The 26,993-nt window shown below is 36.6% G+C and overlaps 1 protein-coding gene across 5 annotated transcripts; it reads left to right on the top strand.

Annotated features, from left to right (window-relative positions):
* The first annotated feature begins 367 nt into the window (after window positions 1-367).
* Window positions 368-26,689, top strand: LOC106111144 (protein ECT2). Of its 5 annotated transcripts, none has more exons than XM_013293137.1 (20): window positions 368-650; window positions 7,411-7,618; window positions 12,639-12,774; window positions 14,726-14,938; window positions 15,365-15,508; window positions 17,239-18,813; window positions 19,097-19,228; window positions 19,315-19,558; window positions 19,642-19,757; window positions 19,887-20,014; window positions 20,143-20,313; window positions 20,640-20,755; window positions 21,083-21,243; window positions 21,705-21,845; window positions 21,921-22,050; window positions 22,152-22,306; window positions 22,656-22,766; window positions 23,757-23,825; window positions 24,830-24,976; window positions 25,607-26,689. In XM_013293137.1, exons 1-20 carry the CDS (start codon window positions 578-580, stop codon window positions 25,727-25,729), a joined length of 4,293 nt encoding a protein of 1,430 aa, XP_013148591.1. In that variant the 5' UTR covers window positions 368-577; the 3' UTR covers window positions 25,730-26,689. The 5 variants fall into 5 exon arrangements, with proteins under 5 accessions (XP_013148591.1, XP_013148590.1, XP_013148592.1 ...); XM_013293136.1 differs by having other exon boundaries at window positions 23,757-23,852; XM_013293138.1 differs by lacking the exon at window positions 25,607-26,689 and adding an exon at window positions 25,269-25,588 and having other exon boundaries at window positions 23,757-23,852.
* Window positions 26,690-26,993: the final 304 nt, after the last annotated feature.

Genomic DNA, 26,993 nt, shown 5'->3' with positions numbered 1-26,993 from the left:
ATGAACTACATAGGTATTTGAAAACCGATGATCATCCTTCAAATTTCAACCGTTAAACATTTTTCACTCAACTAATTGAGTTCAACGTTTGACACATATTTGATTAACTAGTTGATAAAACTAAATTAATGTTTCGTTTTCTTGAAGAAAGACCAAAGCCATTATGCCAGAAATTATAGATGTAGGTAAGATATTCTCTCCGTTACTTGTCTTTTAACTATATGATTTTGCCGCATAAATGCTACTGATTTAATTCGATTCAAATGGGCTTAAATAAACGAAACACAGCATCGTTGCCACCGCGGCGATTCGTTTATTGTCTCATGTTTTTACTCTGTTCAAAATGTCTATAGTCTATACCTATACTTCATAGATTAGAGATTAGATTGCTCGCTTCGTTTACTTGTGTTATTGAAATTATAGGAATGGGTTTAAAATGGAAAAGGCTGATCGTATTTTCAAAAGACTGAATTTTGATATAGTGCAGTGATTCAATGAGTGTCATAAGGTATTTAAAATAAAATAGTGATTTGTGTTGTGTGATTGATGTAACGAATCAGTGGTAGTGGCACGCAAGATGGACGAATTGTCTAAGGGCATGTCACAAACAGGAAGCACTGTTGTAACTGACAAAAATCAAGAAAGCGATGGTAAATTTTCATAATATATTTTACGTTTTAAAAATTTACAAGGTTTTAAGATTACTTAGAGAAAAGGATAACGAAATTAAAATTCTAAGCATAAAGTCAACAATTGTCATTCTCAAAATTGCTCCGATTAAGGGATATTTGAACGGTATCATTGTATGTAGTACATAAATCAACATGGTTAGGCTTTTATTAAATAAATTACGAATTTCATGTTATACATCCATTTCTAATTATACTCCAAGTAAAAAACAATAACATTGGAGCAGTAAGTAAACAGTAAAAACTATTAAAACGATATAAATTCACATGTAATATTTTGTACTATAGTGTGTTTGGCTCCTAAAAGGTTGAAAAAGCAATTATGTACTATATTGCTACTACTACTACCATTTAGGCATACAACTTAATGCAATTAAGAATTAATCGACAACTAAATGAATGATGGTTTATAATTTGTATATGAATAAATATTTAAAATACTCTGAATATTGGTAAACAGACACATGTCAATATTATCTGCTTATATGTGCTAATGTTAATATTATATTCTTTTCAATTTATTATGCTTGATAAGTTATACCTATGCATTGTTTTGGTTGCTTGAGAACTACAACTATGATAAGGAACCAAAACAGTGATAACTTTTTTGGGTGTTTATTAACTTTTAATCATAAAATTTAGATTGCTTTAATAGTAAGGAGAAATTCATCATAAAATTTCACTGTAAGGTCTCGACATAAAATGTATAAGTGGGGGTATTAAAATTAGTTGTAATAAAGACAATTAAAGTAGTTATTACTATTTTTTCTTAGGTATTCCTCTCAGATTAGTTTGCTAAATGAAAACTGATATGTATACATATCCTACTACCACTCTAGATCTTCATTTTTGCTGTGGAGGAATTGTCAAAAACCACAGCAAATCACCTCAAAGTCAAACATGCAAGCAAAATGTATCATTGTCATACTAATTTTGATTTGATTCACAAGTTATCCCACACTTATTTCAGTATTTATTTTACTAATATTAATGCAAAAGTTTAGATGGATGGATTGATGGATGTTTGTTAGAGTTTGTAGTCTAAACGGCTGAACGGATCTGGATGAAATTTGGCATAAATGTAGGGCCGATTTAAAATATTATATATTTTAACCATTAAATAGTTTTGTTTTCAGTGTGTTTTTCACTATTTTGTTTTTATTTCACGGGGACGAAGTCGCGAGCAACAACAACAAGCTTAATATACATAAATCAATTTAACAAGTGCTAAAATAGCTTGATTCAGTTATGTTTTTTTAATGTTTTAATATATTTGATGTCGAAATCTAAATTTAGGCTTCTGCATTCATAAAACCCCTTGGTTTTATGATTTTGTAGTAAAGATAACTTGAAAAAGCTTAAGACTAGATATTTGGCACTTTGTCAAGTCTCAAGGACTGCAGCCTTTTGATACAGCTTGTTTGCACAAATTTTGCAGCAGTAGCTCCTATCTATCAATAATAACAATCTGACACATGTTAATGATAGCTTAACTGATTTTAATGAGTGAGGTGTGATTTTTTTAATAATCAACAACTAATATTTGTTGTGTTTAGACACGTGTTGTGAAAACTGCTAATGCAGCCTTAATAGGCTATTGTTAAAAATAGAACTATGCAATTTCATCATTTTAATTGTCAGTTAAGTCTTAACTTCATTCAAAATCAATGTAAACAATGGATAAAATGTTTCCTAAATGATACAGATGTTTAGAAAAATTGGCAATTATTTTTATTTAGTACATTAAACTTTACTAAAGTTAACAGGTAATTTAACAACAACAAATGCGAGTTTAAAAATACTAGGTGCTACTGTAATTAGAAATTAAGCACTTTTACAGATTTCATTATGTTCATTATTAGTAAAATTTTATTTCAATGCTTAGTCCTGTAAATCTACAAAGCTATATTTTCGTAATATAGCCAATATGATTGTGAACATGAAAATGTTACATGGAATTAAAAATAAATAACCTAATACAAACCTAATACAAAAATGTAATTACATTTAACAATGTTTTGTAAGAATTACAATAATATGGAAAAAGCTTAAAAATTATGTTTCTCCAGGGGCTTTTCTATTTTTAACGTGTCCGAAAGCCAAGCCGTTCGTCTTTATCTAGATTAATTTTTGGCAGTTCATCAATGTTAAGGCGGGTTGTTATCCGTCTCCAAGGTCACGCGTAACGGTAGCCCACCATTCACAGGAAGTCCTGTTTTACAGGTGTCGGAACTATTGTAAACGTAATGAATAAAATGACACCTGTGCATGGCCAGTTGTTGTTGTTAAAATAACAGAGATTCGTAAGTTACTCCTTTTCACGAGTTATAAAAATTTTTACATGCATTTAACGCCTCTCTTTTTGTAAGGATCTGGAGTAATTACAGTGTGTTTTAGTCCTTGCATTATGTTTTCATATGCTTCTTTTATAGCAGTCATTATCACTTAAAAGTAAATTAGCCTTCATAAGAGCATTCATTAGGAGATCATCAAAAACATTGTAATTTTTTTATACTTCAGTGTCATACAGAAACGGAAGAATTGTATTTTTTAAAATCTTTTGGTATTTTCGTACACGTTTCTTACGTTTTACGGTAGTTTATGGACAAAATGGAACAGTTTTGAGCTTTAGATTTAAATTTCGAAATACAAATCATGTATTAAATGCAGTATGTCACTAGGTGAAATAAGGTAAAAGCAGTACAATAGCTAAGTGATTGCGAAAGAATAAGAGTAGATTACTGCGACCTATTTGATCTCGCGATATCATATCCTACGGTATCTCACCTGTTATAAGTGAAAAACATCCTAAATAGTAAATACAAAAGGAAACAAATAAAAAGGAATTAATTGAAAAAACTATTTACAAAATTTTAAGTTACTTCGTATTATAGTATGTGCAATCGTACAATGTTGAATTGAAACGTGTCAAAAATTGCGAAATATACATTAGAACGATGTGTAAAACACATAACGCTGGTAGATTCTCGTGATTTATATCTATATAAATTCTACACATATAATAAAATTGGAGTTTCTGTAATATCAAAATAAAAATTTCAGATTTCGAAAAGATGATGTATTTGCGTTGCTGATAACGTAAATTTCGCAAAATCGCGTTCAAAATTCTTTCTCTAGCAGTCTGTCTGTCCGAAAGCCGCGTTTGTTCCGGATGATCTCCAAAACGGCTGGTCCGCTTTCGACGGGACTTGCAGTGACATAGACGGGCATATTATAGGCTAATTTTTTATCTTAATATTGTGTTGACGAAGTTGTGGGCAACAGCTAGTACATAATATGTATGGTCATATCATGTTAAGATATTTATTTTTAAAGGTTATCTGTCGCGAAATGTCGCCTAATACAAATAACTTTGGAACCAATTACAGATTGACAATACATCGTAGTCATAAATAGGTGATTTAAAGAAACTGATATGTTAATCTATGTTTATACTTACATATACCACCTTGTACCATGTATCGTTACTGTATGTAAACTGAAATAGGTATCATGTTCTACGCATAGTTCACGTCAATTATCACATCATACTGAACATAGATCGATATTCATTATTTAGATAATTAAGATTCAGAGTCATATCAGATCAAACGATATCGCAGTTTTAGCTAGATTTAATTGTATCTGATGTTGCATTATATATTATACAGTTTCACTTAGATATTAGATTATCCTTTATTTAGAGTTTGATAGACAAAGCTTTTCCAGATGGTGTAATGCGTGGTTCGCAGCACGCACGCCAACCATGTTAGCGTTGGTAGAACAACTTCGATTATACCTCGGTGGAGGATGTGAGTGCGAATGCATTTGTCAAGTGTGTGCGCCACCATCGCCTGCCGACTGCCGAATCCCGAAAAACTTGGGTGCCTTTAAATGTAGTCATTTGTTTTGATGACAATTATTGCCGGTATTTACACACATATGTTGAAAAACTGAACGTATTGCTATAATTGAAGGCATCTAATTTTTTTTGTCATACGCTCCCACATTCTATATATTGTAAATATTTTCATTTACGTAACTTTCTGTACGTAAATAAATGACTTTGAACGGGTCTAAAAGTACTTTAAAAATCAACTGCTCCATTTAATTTAATAATTTATATGTTTATTTTAAATCGTATTAAAATGGCTAACATTTATTTAGAACGATTATAGATTAATTACGGTGTGTCGTATAACTGCATGGTTAGTGTGATTTGTAATTAATTAAAATACAAACAAACCCTTTGTGTGCCCAACGGTAAATGCTGTGTAAAATAAATCTTTTAATGCTATAGGTACCTAAAGAAACAAATTTAAAGACTTTACGGATACTGACAAACTCGAAACATGGCAACAACAAGGACCTGATAGTTTACAAGTTACTGATCTGGCAGATATGATGCACTCGTTGTGCTTTCTTTTATTTTTGTGAAGAGGATGTAAAGATGCATCGGTAGACTATGTATTCAATGTTGTTGTTTGAACATGAATGAAGGTGCACGCTGCTGCCAAGAGTGGCGGGTGTTCCCTGCGTGTCACAAACGTGACTCAGCACACTCGGCCCTGAACTATTAGCGATAGAGAACGTCCTGAATGAAAACGTACCACGTGCACACTAACATACCTATGTACTTAGATTACTTGCCCCAAACCTGTTATGTTATCTGCAATAAATGCATTCAAAGTCAATTGTATATGATACGGACTTGTAAATAATCGATCGACTTTTCCGCAGGTGCTAACAATCCAAAAACAATTAAAAGCTGTCCTTTGTCCTAAATCATATTAGTTTTCTATATATGGAGAATTTTGCATCGTACATATGCAAAATTTTTTGTAATGCACAGTGTACTTCTTGATGTCGCACTGTTTCATTAGGAAACTTTATATGAAATTAGTCTTACACTTATGCTTTAGTTTAGCAATTAGCTTTAGACACATGGCAATTCTATTACGGTATTTTCGACCTTTACTCAATTCGAATGAAATCAATTTGTATTAGAAAATGATTGAGATTAGGCTAAATCGTAAACTCGTACATTCTTTATATTGCGATATCATGTTTATTTTTTTCATGTTATTTTGAATATTATAAAACATTATTTCCAATACTTTTGAGCGAGGTGTATAGTTTCTCTACACCAAAATGGATTTGACTGTGTGCCAAATATTTGAATATTACCAATAGAGACAGTAACGTTTCATATCGCTACATTTATTCTAAATCTGTATCCGTTATAATTGAAAAATATAGCTACATCAATACAGATTCCAGTTTATCCTCCATTGGGTAATGTCAGCCTAAATTTGCAGTACTACTAGCCTATTTTAGGCATTAATTCGCAACGTTTTAAGGGAATATTCTTAAATTCTGTTTTAGTGCACGTAAAACGACGTCTCAAAGGTCGGCCTGAGGTTAGAGCAAGGAGACAATGGTAGTTGTCATTAACCTTAGCACATTTTTATGTCTATCTTTTAGCATATGTTTTTATTCTTTGTTGATTGTAATCATATGTTATACGCTTTACAATCTATAATTATAAAACCTGGACATGTTAATATTGTGTGTCAAAGTTTAATCAAGTTTTGATATGATAAAGGACATTCTGTTAGAAAGTATGATAGTTTGTTTTATAATGTGTTGCATTGTTAAACTTGAGTTGCACACAATCATCGCTTAAAATATTCATTGTCCTGTTAAAGTAAACTGTGATTAACATTAAAACATAAATAACTTATTCTAAACAGGAAAAGGTGTATTGATAATAACGTGCGGTGATTTAGATGACAGGATTTTCTTAACAATCTCACTTTTGAGTTAAACTTCCGTATCGTGAATATTTTCGCAAAATTGTAATTAAATGAACAAAGAATATTTAAATAACTGTTCATAATTTATGTTTACAAAGTTCGATATCGTGGTGAGTTCTTCTGAATGAATCAAAGGAAGTACCTAACGTGGGGTGTCTGGTTCTTTTCGGTGTAAATCGTAATACGCTAAATCGTGTTTACATCTGTCGACTTCATCGCGAAACGCACAATAGCCTTCCTTGGGTTTTGAATACAAATTTATTAAGACTGTTGACCTTCGTGTCTGTTACATATTTATTATTTATTTCCTCAACTACACAATCATTAAAGGTACACAGGGCCAAATGTTGTTTAGATATGAGATGGATGTTATAAATTATTTTGCTTTAAAAATCTTTTAAGGAAGGTTAATACAACTGGTAAAAAAAGTAAAATTTTCCTTGGCATGTGTGTCGTGTAGGATTTTCCCGATTTGACTTATAAGAAGCCATGATATCGAAGAACGCAATCTTAGAATAATTAATTATGATTGCAGCGACTGCATCCCCGTGCGTGATTTACTTACCATAACAATACAATGCCACACTAGGCATTGGGTTTTGTACTATGGTATTAGTACGAATGACCAGGAAATTTTGCGATATAAACTGATAAATTTCTACTAATTTGGTTCAAATATTACCACAATGACAAGTATTGGTACAAAATACTGATCTAAGAAACATATAAGTAGGACTTTGATAGAAGTATAAGATATCTATTAGAGGTCTCATCTCTACGTATTTGTCTTTAGTACCTGACCTGACAATGAGTATTTCTGGGCTTTGATATAAATCTAGTCGCTGGTTATTTCTGTTTACCTGAGATGACTAGAACAGTACATTAACAAGAATCGAATGTTGCAGGCTCGTCGAGTCCATTCATATACGTGAACGAGTCGTGCCTGGAGTGCGAGCGAGTGCGGGCGGCGTGCGAGCGGCTGGGCGCGGTGGAACCGGCGCGCGCCGCGGACTCGCTGCCGTCGCCGCAGCCGCCGCCCGCGCCGCCTTCATACCTTGTAACCACACCTTTTGACGGAGACCTGTTCGATGCTGCACATAGGGCCAAGTATAGGTCAGTGTCGCTGCAGATTTAGTACAACACTAACACTTAATCCTCTAAAACATTCTAGCGTTATTTATAATTGGTCTAGTAGAACGTTCATAATATCTTGTGTTGTGTTGTGACTGCCACTATTACTTTCATCTCTATCTTTGTGTATTTAAAGTTTTAATCTTTAGTACTTTTTGTGACATAAAGTTAAATAAAAATAACTCTCCTGCGAATGGATAGTAGACGTTTATCCAAATTATTGTGTAGTCTATTAGCATTGAGCTTACGAGGCGTGAGTCAGTCGCGACGAAGTCGATTGTATGAACAATTTGAGTCGCAGCGCGCCGCGGAATGCTAACAGTGACGAAGCTTGCCGATGCCCGGCTTACGGCCGATTTACGACATCTATAAACTTACTTGAGAACGCACACCTCTGTATGTGTATACATTACACTCGCATCACTTATTTAGTAAGTAGATATACACATACATATCAAAGGTAGAAACTCGATCAATTATAAAGGCACACAAGCTATAACTAACAATCTGTACTTCTATCTACATTTTTATACTTAATATAGTATAGCGTAATCGCACATTTTTTTGTCATGTAGAATGTCAGCAATCACAGCATGTTTTGGTATATTTTTTTTAACAGAGAGCCTTACACTCACGACAGTCTATAGGCAATATGTTTTCCCGCTAGTTAACTTAGGGGTTAAAATTGGAAACATTTTTAAGCGGGAAAGGAATAAAAAGTACAAGCAAATAGCAAGATTTCTGATGTTTCCTTATAGATTATGTTTAAAATAAGCTGCATATTAAACTCTAATCAATATTGACGTAGAGTAGGTACTTAAACACTTAAAACGTGGCGCTATGTTTATTTGCTGTAAATCAATTTAAAACCACTCAACAACTCAATACCCAATGATTATCATAATTTATCGACGTTCATGAAATCTTTTCGGTGTTTACACACTAATAGACTGATTGTGTTTATTGATTGGTAGCAAAATATTTGTTTATATCTTTGAAATTTTAGATTCTTATACATCGAACGGTTTTATAGCGTTCTCTCACGGAATTACCTGTCGTTAAGCATTCAGGCAACCTTTGTAAGAATCATAATCGAAAATGTTACCCTGAACGCAAACCGGGGTTGTTTACACATGCAGAACGTTGATTCGTAAAAAGGTCGTGTATTCAGTGAGTGTATTTCATGGAATGATGTAAATAAAGGTGCGAGTGCGTGTGGGAGGGCGCCGCGGCGCGGCGGGTGCGACGAAGCGGCGGCGGCGGCGGGCGGCAGCGTAGCGCGAGGGTCGCCCTTGCGGCCGCGCGACGCTCCTCGCTATTTTCGGCCTTACATTCCTCGCGACTGTTTTTCAATCTAACGTGAAACGCATAACGCGCATGCCGCCTGCGCCTTTGTGTTCTCGACACGAATACACGATATAATTGCTTTTTGTCGATTCCTCTCACGTTTGATTGATTTACTCTATACGAATTAACGAAGCGAAATCGGAAATTGTGCGTGCGTTTGTCGATATGTGTGCGGCTTGCTAGTGATGTATTTATTGATTCGTTTTTATAACATGTGGAATAATTGTATCTTAAACAAGTGTTTTGCACATCGGACTAGTGTCTGATTATATGTAAAGTGTTACCAATGGGTCCCACACGGTTACCGTCGACACCGGAGGAGGAGGAAGCACCGCACGAACCGATATTGTGTCCGGATCAAAGATCGCCGGATATAGCACCACCGAAATGCATTCCGTAAGCATATTATACTCAATTTATTTGATGTTATATACCACTTAATTAGGCAATCGTAAAATTACCCTGCCTATAACCAAGGACTAGTATTTCTCAAGCGTAGTTCTCGTTCATATTGATTAGTGTTTTTTAAAATCGACCATATCCACATCGATTGCACGCGACCTGTTGTTGGTCAACATAATCGCTTTGAAATTGAAACAGGTACGTTTCTATTTTGTATAAATTAATAAAAAGTTATTTGGCTTCTTAATTTTCATTATTTATTCTTTAATTACATTTGTGTTTCATCACAGACATCGTTACGTAAACAATTTCAATACAATTCTAATGCTAAATTACAATAGAGAGTAAAATAGTGTTTAGTAAATTTAAATACAAGTTTCAGCTATGTAAAGTAATTTCCGAGCAGATTTGAAACCAGTGATTTAATCAACTTTAAATTTTCAATATGTATTCCGTCTCTAATATACCAATTATGCATATTTTTATACACACATCTTACACATAACTAGTAATATTTCATTGTATGTGATTACTTCAAGATGTGTTACATTCATACCAAGTTTAAATCGTCGAGGTGTTTTGTAAAATAAAAAAGCAACACTCCCAGTCCTTTAGCAGGTTGTATCCCACGTTTCTAATTGCCGCGTCATTATAATTGTAATATCAGTATATACAGAGACAACGTGACAGTCACGTAGTATCTAAAATCTACTCAGATCTTTCTATTATTAAAATAATGTGACGTATTTACTTGTTTAACGTCAGTTATCAATAATATGTGGGATAATGTTAAACATTAGAAGATTAACACCATGAGGTGTTATCTTAATAACGTAGCTTACATTGGAGCTTTCCCACGTTCTGATAATGCTTTACATTCATTTGTTGAAGATGTTGAATAGTCGGCCATTATAGACGTCGAGAATACAAGATGTAAACATTACCTTGTTTGATATTTTATAGGCTACGAAGACGCCGCACTTCGACGACTCGACTAAACAGACATTTTCACACATCCAAAGGGAAGTTATTCTACACGCATTGCTCCCATCAAAACTGATAAGAAATCAAATTGCAAATATTTAGGCATAACACTGTATACATGTCAGTTTTATATGCATAATAATACAATGCGCATGGAATACGTTTCTATACATTTTTTTTTGAAATCAGAATGACTTTAAAACAATGACAAATTAAAAAGTTCACTCTGTCTTTAGGCCGCAGCATATTTGTACGTTGTCAAAAGTTATAATTAAACGCGTTAATTAGACGCGTGAGATCATAGTAATGTTTGTATTTCTTGTTATCACAACATCGCAGACGGTGGGCTAATAGTATTCATAGTCCATATTGCAGTTATCATTTCGTTCGTTATTAAATTGATATCTTTTGAGATTTGAGTCGATGTTTATGTCCATATATCTAAAACCTAATAAACTAAAAGTATCTCACATGTAAATAGTGACTCTTTCTTCAACTCAGCATCATGAGTGCCTAAGATAGTAGACTAAAATGTTACTGACCCAGTTCCCGATCCGAAGCTACTATTATAAGTTCCTTTTAAAGTGGCTATTAACGAATTAAAAGAAAAATCAAATTCAAAGTGTTTAAATAACAAAAAAAACATGCAGACGAATTGAGTACCTCTTTCTTTTCGGAAGTCGGTCAAAAATTAACAATAATCACATTTATTAAATTCGTAGAAGCATGTAGTATTATTCCGTTTAACCCAATTCAATCTTTAGAAAATCGCTGTGTTTGTCGGAATTCGAATGTAATTCGTCAGAACTATTTCGAACGGTCTCCGAGCCCACGATATTCGTGTGTGGTTGTGTCCTGTGACGTCACGCCAGCGTCGGTAGGAAGCACGCGTCACTCGCGACGTGCCAGTCTACCGCCCGACGCGATCATTCAAAGTTTTTTTTGCTACAAGTACAGTCGCCTTCATTAGGGGTTTTCCAGTTACACAAAAAAATTCACGCACCTTGAAACGAACTTAACCTCCCAACTCCCCATTAAAACTTGACTTTTTGATCAATAGAAAAATAACTGAGGTACTTGCAGTCTACCCAAGAGTAGGATGTAGTATGGAATAGCCAATTTTCAATATTTATTGGCCTTACAAAACATTCTACATGTTCAACGATTGTCGCTTCTTAATGCCCGTTTCACCCTTGGCCAATACAGTTGGACATTTGCGCCAACCGGGAATAGATTGTATGGATTCACTGTCGCCAGTTTGTGTTCAGAAGATGCCAGTGCCAGTTCAGTTATTGAGCGCTATGGGCTAGGAGTGTAGGAGATAAAGGTACCGCTACCGAATTCGACTGTACATTGCTGTTTGCTAACAAGTACGACCCGGCTCCAGTGCTATTCACAGCTAGCGATAGCGCTCATTTTGGAAAACGATGTTCGACACTTTCCGGTAATAAATATAGACATAATGCGAATAAAATACATTAGTAATCTTCAAGGAACTCGTACAAGAAGAAAGCTAATACAAACAGTCAATTGTTTGTATAATAAACAAATTGTACTCCAAAGTGTCTTAGGTAATTTAAAACATTACGTTATTTGTTTCGGTTAACATGTTATAGAAATTTAACAATACATTGAAATCATTAGTCATAAATAGAAACATTTATATAAATAACACATATTGATATTATGTTCTATTGTTTTCGACAGTCCCATTCACCTTAAAACTGAAACCAATTCCACTAGCAGAATACCTTCTAAATCATAATATAGTTCTGCGTATGTGTTTGATATTATAAAAATCTATTCACTTGTTTCTTTTGTTTATTTAATTGATTTACTTTAATGTTTTATAATTATTTTCATATTTTTAAAAAACGTCTTGGCCCAAATATTGAAGGTAACTTTTTGCCTGTACAAACAGCTTGCCCAACGAAACGACAATGTCAGTTCCGGTAATTGTTTAGCAAATCAAATCAAGTGTGCAATATCACAATTATGTCGCCTCCTAGTGATCTAAACCGTGATTTTAGAATCATAATAACTTGTTTGATTTTTTCAGTCTATAGTATTTTGAAATTGTAATAATTAATTAACTATTAATTGTTGCAAAAATTTGTCTCACTCGAGAACGAGAAAAATTGTACTAGATAGTGTTCAGTCCGTACGAATAGTAGTTGCGAGTAAAATATAAAAGCGTGTGTGCTCTTTTATTGTTATCTGTTTGTTGTATGATAAAAGTGTATTTTTTACCAATTGCATGTAACATTAGGGTGCTGGGGCCGACGGCGGTGCTGCAGCTGGCGGAGCGCGACGAGCCGCCGCCCGCCAATGCGCGTCCGCTCTACTCGCTTGCGATGCGCGGAGCCGTTATATGCTTTTCGGGATTCCGAAAAAAAGATGAACTAGTAAGTTTTTCACAATTTTAAATTTTATTCCATCATTCATCTTACTTCTTACTAATATTATAAATGCGAAAGTTTAGATGGATGGATGGATGTTTGTTAGCGTTTGTAGCCTAAACGGCTGAACAGATCTCCATGAAATTTTGCACAGGTTTAGAGCGTAGTCTGGAAGAACACATAGGCTATTTTTTATCCCTGGAATAGTTACGGTTCCCGTGGGATTCATTAATTTAGTTTTTTAATGTTTACTCGATCATTCTGCAACGGTTCAACATATCTTATTGAAATTTGGCACAGATAGAAAACAAAGTCTGGAGTATCCCCGAGAAATGTCCGGTTCCCGAGGGATACGTAGCTTTTTGTAATTTTTATAGTTTGCATGTTTTCTAATACCACGCGTACGAAGTCGCGGGCATCAGCTCGTTCAACTATAATTTAATATATAAAATTCGCTAATTTTAATATAAAGTAGTTACAAAACCAAGTTACGTATTATGGTAGATAATAGCAATATTGTCTATAGCTCTGCTGAGTTTATTAGTTTCCAAAAATCGTAAAGTAAATTTAAAAATTGAATAAACGAATAAACTAATTTAATATGTTTTTATCTGTTTACATACACTTTAAACATTGTTATCGTTAATTTTTAACGTACATATTTATAACAATGTGAAGCCGAGCCGGCCTGCTTCCATTTGCAATAATAGCGCACTTGAATATCAGCCGGCCCACTTGACGCGTGCAGTGTCTGGGCATGTAGTTAGAAACGGTTCAATTTCTCGTCCGATCAAGGTCATTTTATTACCAAAGACCATGTTTTGTATTGAAAATTATAAAACGGAATTGTTGAACCATTATGTCAATGATATTATTTAATTACTATATCTAAAAGACATAGGTTATTGGACTTACTATCTCTCAAACTACTCGCTTAAGACATTAAAAACGTTTTTAGGATCGATACTCTAGAACGTATTTCTAATTAGCAAGAACCAATACTATCAATGAATCGATTAATTGAAATTTTCCAATATTCTGTGTTAAAGGATCTCATTTTCCCTGTCCGTCAAATGTTGCCGGGAAGCGTGAAATGACTCATTTGTAACACATGAGTAAAATTTGCTTCGTATGTTTGTTATTATTGTTTCATTTTCTCAGTAACGTGTTTTCTTTATTTTGCATAACTTATTTGTTATAATAATACTTTTTCTCTTAAAATGTTGCCATCGTTCTACTTTGAAATGAACATTACATATGTACATAGGTAAACACAAACATGGAAATTTATCGCCGCGTAGTCTACTTCAAGCAAGTAATTTATGTTTGCTAAGTGAAATTAAGCGGTAATGTAGTAAATACAGATAAAAACCTCTAGAACTCGTACTTTATATTGGTTTTTAACGGTTAAGAATGATTTGTTTTTATTTTTTAAGAAAAATTTAGGTTACATACCCAAAAATCGAAATTTGTAAATAACTTAACACATGTAACAATTTTGGTCATTGTCAACAATTGCATTAACGCCGCTTTGATGTATGAGTTGAGCGCTACTAAAACACGTGTTACAATAAATCTGGATTAGCATGAGATTTACGAGGTATGCAAATCAACTTAAAGCGGCGGTAGCGCCACTCGGTGGCGGCAGTTGTTACATAAACAGATCGGCTGAAACGGAAAAGGGCCAATTCCTTATCTTACTAATATTATAAATGCGAAAAGTTTATTTGGATGAATGTTTGGTATAGTTTGTAGGCTAAACTGCAGAATGAATCTCGATGAAATTTGGCATAGATGTTGAGGATAGTCTGGACGAACACATGACTACGTACTTTTTTTTTAATTCAACGCGGATGGAGACGTGGGTGAAAGCTAGTAAAGAAATAAATCAAGCAAACAGCCCCATTTTAATCGACCTTCTGTAATTATTGTGTCGTAACTCCCTATATTTCCACAGACGTACCTGATAACTCTGATCCACTACATGGGCGGGTCGATCCGCAAGGACATGTCGAGCAAGGTGACGCACCTGATTGCGGCAGCTGCGACGGGCGACAAGTACCGCTACGCCACGGGTTTCGGCCTACCAGTACTGGCGCGCTCCTGGGTCGACGCCTGCTGGGAGCGCCGCGACGACCCCGCCTGCCTCGCCACAGACGATACGATCATTGTAAGTGTTCATTACAACAATAATTTAAAAATCACGCAGTATTGAATAGTATCTAATATAGTATTTCATGCTTGTTAAAAACATAAACTTAATGCGTTTAAGGTCTTTATCGTAGATAGGTAGATATTTAATTTTTCCTAAGTATGTAGGTCTCTTAGAAAAGTAGGTTACAATTGGTTTCTACACACTATGTTATCGCGATGTAGATATCTCGAGAGGTTTGGTTTTTATTATCGTTAATATGACAACAAATGTAGTATTATAAGATTGTTGCAGTTTTATATCAGTTTATAGTAAATGTGACCGAAAAATATAATATAGTGCTTTGAATGGTTGAACGGTGTTTTCAGTTAATATAAATACACCCGCCACCCCCTTAATACATCGATTTGTTCATTGTAAGTGGTATTTTTATGTATTTCACAGAAAGAACACAAGTTAAAAGTGTTTGCTGGTGCGCGGGTGTGCTTCGTGGGGTTCCCCGAGGATGAGACGCAGCACATGGCGGAGGTGCTCGCCAGCAACGGCGGCGCCACCTGCGCCCTCGACGACCCGGAGTGCACGCACGTCGTGAGTACCACACATATTTTCTACGGGGTTAAAAACGCCACTATTACAATACACCGATTGAAATGTACATTCAAACGTTATTAAAAATCCTTTTACAGTACGAAATAATGTCAATTTCAGTGTTATAATTTTAAATCCAACGAAAATTACAAACTTAAATGCGCCATTCATATAAATTAAGTATTTTTGTAGCAACGATCTCAATTAAAATTAACCTTACTTGAAGTGAATCAACTTATTGTTGATTATACCGACTAATTAGTTTAGTTCCAACGTTTACCGTAAAATTCCGTACTGTTATTTGGTTTCAATGCAAATGAATGTAAAAAAAATATACGATATCATATTTTGAATAACTGACGATGTTTCTTTTCATTAAATAACTATTGGAATAGGAATAAACAATAGAAAACATAATCAGTAAATAATTTATTCATTGTTTTAAACGTAGACTTTAGACATTCAACTACTTTAAAGTTTTATTGTAATAAAATCAAAGTAATATAAAGTTTGTTTACATGCGCGTCGTGAGCGCACGTACACAAGTCGGCCGGCGCGTGAGGTTGTCGCTTCCGCTCGCTCTATGGTCCGACCGTTAATTCGAACGGTATTGCTAATGTCTTAATTATTTTGGGACTTGTGAACTTTTTAATACGATTAAATTGCTTCTAAACAATTAAAAAAAAACATAAATATAAGTGTAAAATATATTCTATCGATCATATGCAATTCCTAAAGTAATAACGAAATGGAACAGTCGTCAGTAATCGTCAAACCGATAGTGATCTGATATCTTTGTCACGTAATATACCTATATGACAGTTTATTTTTAAACTTTATGGCACATTCGTCATTCATTAGTTTTAGCTCAATAGAATTAGCATGCTAGTAGTATCCTTAGGAATAGAAATCTTAGTTTAGTTATTCTGTAGACATTTTAAATTATGCTGTAGTCACTTCCTTTATATATTTAAGGTGTATTCATAGTCTAGTAATTGCTTAACGTTTAGCGACATTTTCATGACCGTATGCCGTGTAACGTTTATAGTTATTTCCGTATGAAGTAAAAGCGATCTCGTTTATTATTTGACAGCCGTAATTATAATTTCCATCCAAATTATTGTTTGTTTTCAATATTAGTTCTTTCCTTTATAAGAATGGGCCTTCCTTATACATCGCCGAGTCTTCCCCAGACTCGGTATATATAATTCGTCACGACCTATTCCGCACGGCGCAAGTCGACCCATTGTCTATTCACCACTTTTGTTTCGCTGCATTTCAGTTAGCACACCATGTTATCATTCCACGTCTCTGACATCGCTTTGATTTTTCAGTATCAATTTTATACTTGTGTGTACTTCGCTTCCGTGTACTGACTATCATAAATCTTCATAGTAATGAACACTGGTTGTTTACACATTGTCATACTTCAATCACGTTTGTTTCTCTTAACGTATTTTGCACCAATTTATAATCTTTTTCTTTCTGTTACTATCTTGTTTTATTTATAGAAACTTTATTCTTTGCGATTGTTCAGCCTTTCATGATTTCATCCATGACGCTTAAATACGAGCAATAAAATGTGTTACGTTCACAACTTTAATGTATGTTAGGTAGATGCTTTTACGTGTTTAACTACCTTTCTCACGATGGTAATAATATCGTTCTGCATGTTTGTACTGGAATGGCTTCATTACATCATTGCGTGGTGTGTTTCACACATGTTTCAGGTAATGGCCAATGGGGAGACTTTCGGTCGTTCGCTTATCCTATCACCTCCTGCCATCACTCCAGAAACCTCCGCAAAACCCTCACGAAACACACCTAATCGCTCCCAAAACACGCCCAAGACTTCATTGTACCGTAGATTATCAGCGCGACTGTCGGGTCGCCGAACCAGTCCCAGCAAACACGATGTTGATTCCACTGATAATCGTTCTCGAGACGAAAGAGAACAGCGCTTGGAGCGCGCAAGAAACAGTATTAAACCAAACCAAAGCAAAGATGAAACAGATAACTCGAGAGTTAGCTACGTAGGAAAGTCATTTATTGATGATTCGTGCACTAATAGCGATAGAAACCAAAGTACTGGCCAAACAGAGACAGTTGAGATACGGCAATACAAAACTTGCGGCAAGGAAAACAAATACGCTTCGCAAGCCCTACTCGGAAGTAGATTAAGCAGCAAAGATAAAAGGGAAGTTTTTAGAAATAAGTCCATCAACGTTTTCAATCTAGTGGAGTGTCTCACAGAAGCGGGTTCGCTTCATTCGTCGTTAACTAAAAGCTTGTGTGACCTGGACTGCAAGGACGAATCGGGTTTTCTTTTGCCCGCGTCCGCCATCAGCAAGGAACTGCAACATTCAACTACTACGATATCCTCTGGTAAAAAGAGAAGTAGGAATTCAACCGAATCCAACTTTCAAGTGAGCGTGGTCGATGCCAATATTTCACCTGACAAATGTGACGAAAGTAACTGGAAATCTATTAAAAGATTAAAAATTAAAGACTCCTTCAAATTCAAGAACCGGCCTACCATTTTTAAAAGAACAAAAAAGGAGCCTGTATCAAAAACCGTGGGGGACATAACAGTGGAGCCAGTTAGCCCTGATAGTTTAAAGCCAACCGATCCCGCCGGTGAATTTGTAGCATCGACGTCTTCTCCGATCAGAGAAGACGATAACGCCTCTGTTAGTTCGCTAAATATAAGCAAACAATCGGGATTTTTTGACATTTCTTTCGCATCCATACGAAGCTCGAAGACAGTGAAGTCCGCTTCAAAGTTACGGAGAAGTGTTAAATCGTTCACTGCTTCCTTCAGAAGCGAAAGGAAGAAGAAATATGAAAAAAGGGCAGAACGTAACACGGTCGAAGTGAATCCATGTCACCTGCCATCGGATTTAAAAAATGTTTCCACGCCCAAGAGAGAGCTCGATGTGATGAACTTGGACATATCGCCGGTGCAAGTCGACACAATCGACAGCACAGACATGCGGACGCCGCGCAAAGATGAAACCGACGTCGAGGATTACGACGACTCGGTGATATTCAAAACTCCTCAGCGAGTGTGGCTGCGGACTCACCGTCACTCTATTTGCGGTGGCGCGGATCTGAAAACGAGCGTATCGCAGTCGTGTAGCGCCATCCCCGCCCCCGCCCCCACCGCCGCACTCCTCTCCGCTCCCTCGCACTCGTGCGCCCCCTCCCCCGCGCTCCGGCCCGCCCGCGACCAGCCGCAGCCCGCCTCGACGCCTCCCACCCGCGACGTCCGCGCCATATCGCAATGCCATGGACTATCGCTGCCGGTACTAACACCATTTAATTCCGTACTACTAAATTAGACTAAACTTGTCATGCCATAGACATTAGGCTCTATCGTTACGATAACAATAATGAAAGCCTCATTTCTGTCAAAACGCAAGCTATATGCATGTCCTCTTTAGTTTATTCAGATTGTGCAGGCGCTTACATGTGCACAAAGGAATGGGATTATTGGATGCGGAACATTTCAGCATTGTATTTAATCTAATTAAACGAACCTGAGAGAACTATTAGATAATTCATTTTTTTTATTATAAATACACACAGGTTGTAGACGTACACAACACGGGCGTGGCACCCGAGTGCTCTCCGAGAGTGCACATAGTTAAAGCCGAATGGTTTTGGGCTTCAGTACAAAACGAAGAGGCGCAGGACGAGAGAGAGTTTCTATTTAAAGACGTAAGTATAGTAAAGACATAAAATGTGAATAACAAAAGTCTCGTTATTACATAATAGAGTTTGATAAAAAAAACATCTTTGTCTAGTATCTGGAAGAGGTGTCGCGACGGTCGTCAGTGGGCGCGGCGTGCGGCGCGGCGGGCGCGGGCGGCGAGGAGGCGGGCGCGGGCACGCCCTCGCAGGCGCAGCGGCTGCGCAAGCGCAAGCTGCGCGGCGGCGAGGCGGCGCTGCACAAGCGGCGCTCCTCCTTCAGCGACGCCGTGCTGCTCAGCCTGTCCGGCAACCTGCTCGACTGCACGCCCTCGCCAGACGGCAAACAACTTCTCGAAGGTGAAATATAACATGCTATACTATATTAGTAATTTGCTAAGTAAGGTTTTTCATTGTTTAATCACCTCTCTCGTCTGTTTTAGAGTCTGAAGTACCTGATAATGTGGTGCGAAAGCTAATGTCCCCGAGGCAACAAGTTTTCATGGAGTTATTACAAACGGAGTCAAACTATGTCGGCATTCTGCATACTATAGTCACTGTAAGTTTTTCTTATTGTATTTTTGTGTCTATATGTAAATGTTTCTTTGATTTTTTCTTCACTTTAAAATTTATTTACATATATATACATACTATGTTTATTATCTAAATGTTCATTCGTATTTTTCAGTTGTTTAAACAACCCTTAGAAGAGATGACAGAAGAGGATACCAGTAACGGAAAGAACCAGGCTTTGCTCAATAACACGGAACTTAAAATTATTTTTGGAAACTTACCTCTTATTTACGAATTGCACCAGTAAGTAAATGTATTAATCTGACAAGCAATATAATCACTAAATAAAAAAGAAAGTATTGTTCAATGACGTAAGTTTTCAACAGTGATTGTGTCGTCAGTACGTAAGGCTAAGGCTGTGTCTCCCGCAGACGCATGCTGGAGGAGCTGCGGTACGCGCAGGCGCACTGGAGCGAGGAGGTGAGCATCGGGCGGCTGGTGCTGCGCTACACGCCCGACATGGTGAAGGCCTACCCGCCCTTCGTCAACTTCTTCGAGAACACCAAAGAGATGCTGCAGCAGTGCGATCGTGAGAACCCTAGGTGACCCATCTTACTTCTTACTAATGTTTTAAATGAGGAAGTTTCGATGGTTGACTGCATGGATGGATATTTGTTAAAGTTTGTAGCCTAATCTGCGGAATGGATCTCAATGAATTTTGGCAAAGATGTCGATGATGTCATAGATATACTCATAGGATACCTACTTTTTTTTTAATTCCACGCGGCCAGTGTCGCGGACGAAAGCTAGTTATAGATCTTACCCCTGTCGCTGTTGTGATGTCTAATGCTTATTTTTATCTGAAACCTAATCGTAACTTTATTTCTTTAAACTACCTATCTAATTTTAAAATCTTGTTTGGTTTTAGATTTCATGCATTCCTGAAAATATGCCAGACGAGACCGGAGTGCGGCAGACAGAGCCTGCAGGAGCTCCTGATCAGACCGGTGCAGCGGCTACCTAGTATAAGCTTATTGTTAGACGGTCAGTATATACTGCATAACTTCCTCCTATTGTACAAACTGGTACAGGTTAAATTGTAAAAAATGTTTTTAATTTGTGTTGCATTGATAGCCACCACCATGTCTTTGATTAGTTAATCTTTTATGTAATCATATTGATATTATAAATCCGAAAGTTTAGATGTATGTTACTACGTATATCCAAAATGACTTAACGGAAATTAGACACAGATGTAGAAGAGAATTTGACATAGTGTGGAAGAAAACTTAGGTTTTTAAGTTTTTTTTCTTTCCGCGCGGTCAAAGTCGTGGGTAATGGGTAGTAGTTGTATATGTGATCGTTTTGCAGATATATTGAAGCACACGCACAAGAACAACCCGGACCACGCGGCGCTGGTGTCGGCGCTGGCGGGGCTGCGCGAGGTCATGTCGCACATCAACGAGGACAAGCGCAAGACGGAGGGCCAGCTGCAGATGTTCGACATATACAACGACATCGACCAGTGCCCGGTAAGCTACCCTACTAATAATCTGCTGCTAATAATCTATACTAATATAATAAACCGTAAAAACGCACTACTTCGTGGCGTAGAATGTCAGCATTCACAGCATCTTTCTGTATAGTATTTTTTTATAATAAAAAGTCGTACACTGACGACATGCTTTAGGCTATATATTTGCATGGTATTTAACTTAGGGATTGTTTAATTTGAAAAAGTCATGCTGGAAAGGGACAAAAACTACAAGCTGGCAACATTAAGGAAGCACAGTTGACATGGCAACGGTAATCGTTATGGATAACGATTAACGGCATTGGAATGCCAAGCCTTCGTTGTCATTATATGTATTTGAATTTTGACATTTGCAAATGAAAATTTCACAGATGTAAACAATGAAATTAAGTTTTTATAATTTCATGCGGATAAAGCCGCACGGGAACAGCAAGTCACATTATATTGAAATATTTTCAGGCGCATCTCGTGTCGTCGCATCGATCGTTCGTGTCCCGCTGCGAGGTCGTCGAGCTGTCCAAAGAGCTCTCTGGCAGGGGAGACCACCTTGTACTGTTTTTATTCACTGACACCATGGAAGTGTGCAAGAAAAGATCAAAAGTGAGTTTACAATATGACGATATCTTCGACTTTTAGTTGTCGACTGTACTCAACTTTTAATTAACTTTTTTTCAGGCTTTCAACAGTAAAAGTCCTACTAATGGTATGGGTACGATGCGAATAGGTTCAAGTAAACCCTACAGACATATATCGCTGATGCCTCTCAGTACGGTGAAGCGCGTCGTTGATATTAGAGAAGCTGAAGGTAAAAAAGATTTGTTATTCACAGCGTTTATTTAATGAACATTAAAATAGTCACTTAGTGTTTGTTTGTTATATTTGATGTGGAGTGGTATGAATTTACAGATTGTCACAACGTATTCGCGCTAATGTGCCGGAGTAATCAAGAGCTAAAAGAGAAGCTGTACTCATTCATGATCACGGACGAGACGGTCGACAAGTCGCACTTCCTCCGACAGCTCTGCAGGCAGATGGCCAACACCGTCTGCAAAGCTGATGCCGTATGTAGTACAATCACCTTATCTTTGTACTACAACTGTGAACATACATGAAATCGTAATTAATTTAATTTCGTCATTGTCAAGAAGAATGATCGATGTAAAATAACTGTATATATTTGCAATTTAAACATTTTAATGACTGTGTAGTATTAGAAGTAGTGTGCCTGATATAACAAAATGCAATGCATAATTACAGATATTGCATGTTTCCAAAAAAGAGAAAGGAAAATCAATAATGTTTTATGATTAATTTTCATTGCAAATTTCTTAAACCTAATAAGAAGGTGGAATTTTTGTATATCCTAAAATGTTAGCAATAATGAAAAGATATTATTTGTTGCGATTGCAGGACAAATTCCTGGCGTGCCTGGAGTCGCACCAGCTCGACATCGACACGAGCGACCTCGCACTCAGCACACTCTCCAGGGTCTCCAAGTTCGCCGCGCGCACGCGCATCAAGGTACACAGACAAACATCGTCCATATCCAAGTAATCTATTCGTAGTTGGGCGATGGGTCTAGTTTTTATATTTTACACTTTTAAATGTGGGCATGTTTTTTATATGACTGTTATGCAACCAGCTTTGCTTCAATGGAAAGTAAAGACTTTTCAAATATTATTTTTGAGTCAAAATGTCATTTTGGTCAATTATAGCAGTCATATTAATTTTACTTATAAGTTATATAAAAGTGTGAGCTTTTCTAGAAGCAAATTTTACGCTAAATAATTACAATCAATATTGTCTAAATGTGACTAAGGCATGACTGCGATATTACATTACAGTTCATAAATTTTGTTAAATATACATTTAATGTACATGCTTCTTAAACACTTCATTTAATTTTATCGAAGAAAATGTTCAGAAGTAAGAAAAAACTATTTTAATCTTCGTGTATAGTTAATTTAGTGATATCGTAACCAAATTATTATTTTGGTTGTTTATGCAACGACTATAGAAGATTGGAGATATCATTATAATAAAATCGTTCCTAGAGCAGTAAGTACAGGTTTAAGGTTAGTTAGCTTATGTACAATAGCCTACATCAGGTCTGACCCGGATCTCGTAACATAATAAGATCTGTAGTAATACATAAGTTTTCTAGTTGCTGTAAATAATGTACATACATATATGCATAGTTGTTACAACTGCAATAGACACAATAACAGTAGATGCTTAATATTATAAAAAAATTTGTACGTAATAGAAAAAAATATGTTTAAGATTTAATATGCTGTATAAACAGGTTTACATTCTAAATAGGTACTGTATGTATTTAAGTCATTCATTGAACCAAAGTAAGGCAAGAAGCCTGTGGAGTGAAAGAATGTGCCGGTCTCCTCGCTACCGGCGTTCGGATACGGTGGAGTACCGAGCAAAGAGCATACATGCACAGAGTGCGGAGGTGGTGTAGAGAGTGCAGGGGTGGTTAGTGTTGGGGGTGTGTTCCAGCTGGAGGCGCTGGCCGGGCTGGGCGGCTGGCTGCGCGCCGAGCCGGGCGCCGCGCTGCTAGACACATGGGTATTGCGCGCTCACTTACTCGCACAGGTCTGACGCGCATCGAGCACTCCTCAAACTAATTCATACACGTTACACGCTGCTTCCCGCCGTTCACAATCCGACATCATATCTGCACAGTATACCTTCAAAATATCACGCCTTCTTCGTAACGCAACACTTATGGTCTCTAGTTTATGTTCTTATGTCGGTTGGGTTATTTTTTTCCTTTATTTTCGTTGGTCGCGGGAATCAGCGTGATTATGGTAATAGGTTGTTGCTTGATTCGACAAATCGCACACATCGTTCGAAAATTCATTTAACAGCAGATTCATGCCATCAAGTTGCATACAAATCATAAAAAGTTTATAAAAGTCAAGAAGGGACAGCTATGCAGAGGAGAGACTCGGGAACTAACGCTTCGCTTCCAATCATTTGTGATTAACTCCATTGTAATTGTTTGTGAGCGTGCCATACCTAATGTGATTTGTTATAATTTTTCTCTTGTGTCGTAGAACAACAAATATTTGAATATTGTACCAATGTTCATAAATAATCATTGCTATTTGTTACTTTGCGCCGATCTGGTACGGAGAGGTGATAAAGATCATTATACATTGATCAAGGTTATTGTTGGCTGCATGTTTATTTATGTAAAACTGTTTTATATTGTGTTCTTCGCTAAAAGTTTGTGGCTATAGCATCAGCTGACTTGGTGCAATGTTTTACTTGTGCTGTTTACGGAGCCCTGATTTTTAATGTGTGATATGGGTAGCTTACTATGGGTAACTTTTTGTTTGCTTTGGTGGTTGGACACCTAGAAATGGAATATTCATATGTTATTATTTGAGAACTTACTGCGTAAAAGATTTTAAAAGTGTTTCAAGAAATATATAATTACAATGAATGTGCCTGTATACTCGTTTTGAATACATCTCATATATACAGAGCAATGAGACGTTACAGAGCGTGTAACCGCGTAGAGGTAGAGTAGAAGATAGTAGTATAATGCAGTCTGTGCGGTGCAGGTGGGACGCGCGCTGTCCTTCAACAAGACGCCGTCGAAGTTGAAGCGCGCCATGTCCTCCATGATCTCGCCCTTCGGCTCCACCTCCAACCTGACGCCCGCCTCGCAGCTCGCGCAGATGAGGCTCGCCAGTTGCAACAATATCAACGTAAGTTACATTATATCACGGTTACATAAAGTGTTTACCATTGACTAATATTTGGATTAATATATCATGAATTTATTAAAAAAAAGTCGTCACAATATAAGCAATGTAATACATGTACATATATGTAATACATATGAAATTATATTAAATAATTATACAATTTCTTAAACGATTCACCCGATAAAAAGAAATCTTATTGACAGCCCTTGAAATGAGTAGTATATTGTAACGACTAAATGAAATTGTTCAAATTCATTGGAGTTGACCTTAAGTGTTTTTATTGACTACCAAGCTGCGTAAGAGTTGGAATCCATCGCAGAGGAAAGAAGATTAGAAGAGTCCAGACGAGAGAAGTAACATGGTAGTGTTATTGCTTTAACTATTTAAAAATATGTATGACGGTAATATAATATATGTATTTTACATACTTTTAAGGAAGACAAAAAAATATGAGAATCCCTAGAATGTGATATGCAAAAGATGAGTTCAGATTACCTAAAATGTCTACTAACCGCCATTATGTTATTTTGTATTATACAAAAGTAGATCACGATCAATTGTGTATTTCTCGCGAGTATCAATACTGTTTATATGTACCTATAATGTTTTAATGTGTTGTATTGTATGTAGGAGATGGGCACGAGCGGCGGCAGCGGGGCGGAGGGCGGCGGCGAGGTGCTGGTGGCGCCGCTGTCGGTGCAGCCCACGCGCAAGGCGGCCGGAGCGCGCGCGCCCGCGCTGCGCCGCTTCTGACCGCGCGCCGCATCGCCGCATAAACCAGTGCTAGTTTATAAACAGGGATGTGGCAATCACGAAGACGGTTCGGGCTAGACGGACGCTATAGGTATCGATGTGCCTTGCCTTGGAAGGGTATTGAAATGAGATGGATTAATTTATTCGATAGTATTATGGAAATGGTTAACGGCCTCGATTATGTTTTAGTGATTTATTCATGTGAGATTGTAGTTTTAAAATGTTGAATCTAAAACTCTCGATTATACGCTACATGTAAATAGAAGGCGGCTTTAGCGTACGCGATTTCATTGTTAATTCGAATAATTATCTCCACTACTTTGCGAATAGACCAGTGGCCAGTCTCTGGGTTTGTGTAATACCATGGGTAAACATTAATTAGTTGTCATAACATGCGTCGTGTCACATAGTGTTATTGATATTATTGATATAGTTTTTATAATTTGTACATATTGTGATATTTTAATTTAATCATGAAATAAGCCTCGGTCGAACGTACGTAGAATAGTGTCGTATTTGTTAACCTACATTATCCGTCTGTTCACGTTAAACGTTCCTTATATTTGCCTTGTCGCTTTGTGTGAACCTCACGATGAGATGGATTGGCCCAGTGACCAACCTCTGTAGTACACATATTAAAGCCCGCTGCACATCTTCAGTTTTAACTGAACAGTCAAACAGTTAAAACTTATGATCGTATGCAAAATGTTAACTTTCAGTTAAACTGTACAGTTCTCAGTTTTGTCTTTACGCGTAAGTTTTCAGTACAGTTCGACTATTCATATAAAACTAAAAGTATGTAGCGAGTTTGTTCTATATGATTGTCGTCCTCCCAGTCGGCCGATGCGTAAGGGAACGCCTCGAATATCGGTATTCATTTTATGTACGCATCGTTTTGCAATGTACAAAGATTCATATTTATATTTTAATTGATTGAAGGAATAAACATTATTTTCAACAATCAAAGCTGTTTTACTTTATCACCCTATAGAGTTATAGCTGTAGCTCGAGACTTCGTCCGCGTGAAAAAAAAAGATAAATAGCCCATGTTACTCACTGATGACATAGCTTGTTAATGATAAAAGAATTTTTGAAATCGGCCCAGTACTTTTTGAGTTATTTCAATACATACTAAAATACAAAACTTTCCTCTTTATAATCTCACTAGATTTTGCTTGCGACTTCGGCTATGTTAAATGAATAAATAGTAAAAGATGTATCCTATGTTATTCAGTGATGACGTGGCTTTTTAATGGTGTAAGAA

This window comes from Papilio polytes, unplaced genomic scaffold (assembly GCF_000836215.1).
Source record: "Papilio polytes unplaced genomic scaffold, Ppol_1.0 DF824180.1, whole genome shotgun sequence".
Lineage (NCBI taxonomy): Eukaryota > Metazoa > Arthropoda > Insecta > Lepidoptera > Papilionidae > Papilio > Papilio polytes.
Note: the sequence above shows the minus strand (reverse complement) of the source record. Positions and strands in the feature narration are given on the sequence as shown.

Bases quoted from the DNA above. Each gene is read 5' to 3' on its own strand.
- LOC106111144 (XM_013293136.1), top strand. From the start codon at position 578: ATGGACGAATTGTCTAAGGGCATGTCACAAACAGGAAGCACTGTTGTA. The intron at 14,939-15,364 runs GTAAGTGTTCAT...TGTATTTCACAG, and splicing joins CCACAGACGATACGATCATT to AAAGAACACAAGTTAAAAGT. The intron at 19,229-19,314 runs GTAAGTATAGTA...ATCTTTGTCTAG, and splicing joins GAGAGTTTCTATTTAAAGAC to TATCTGGAAGAGGTGTCGCG.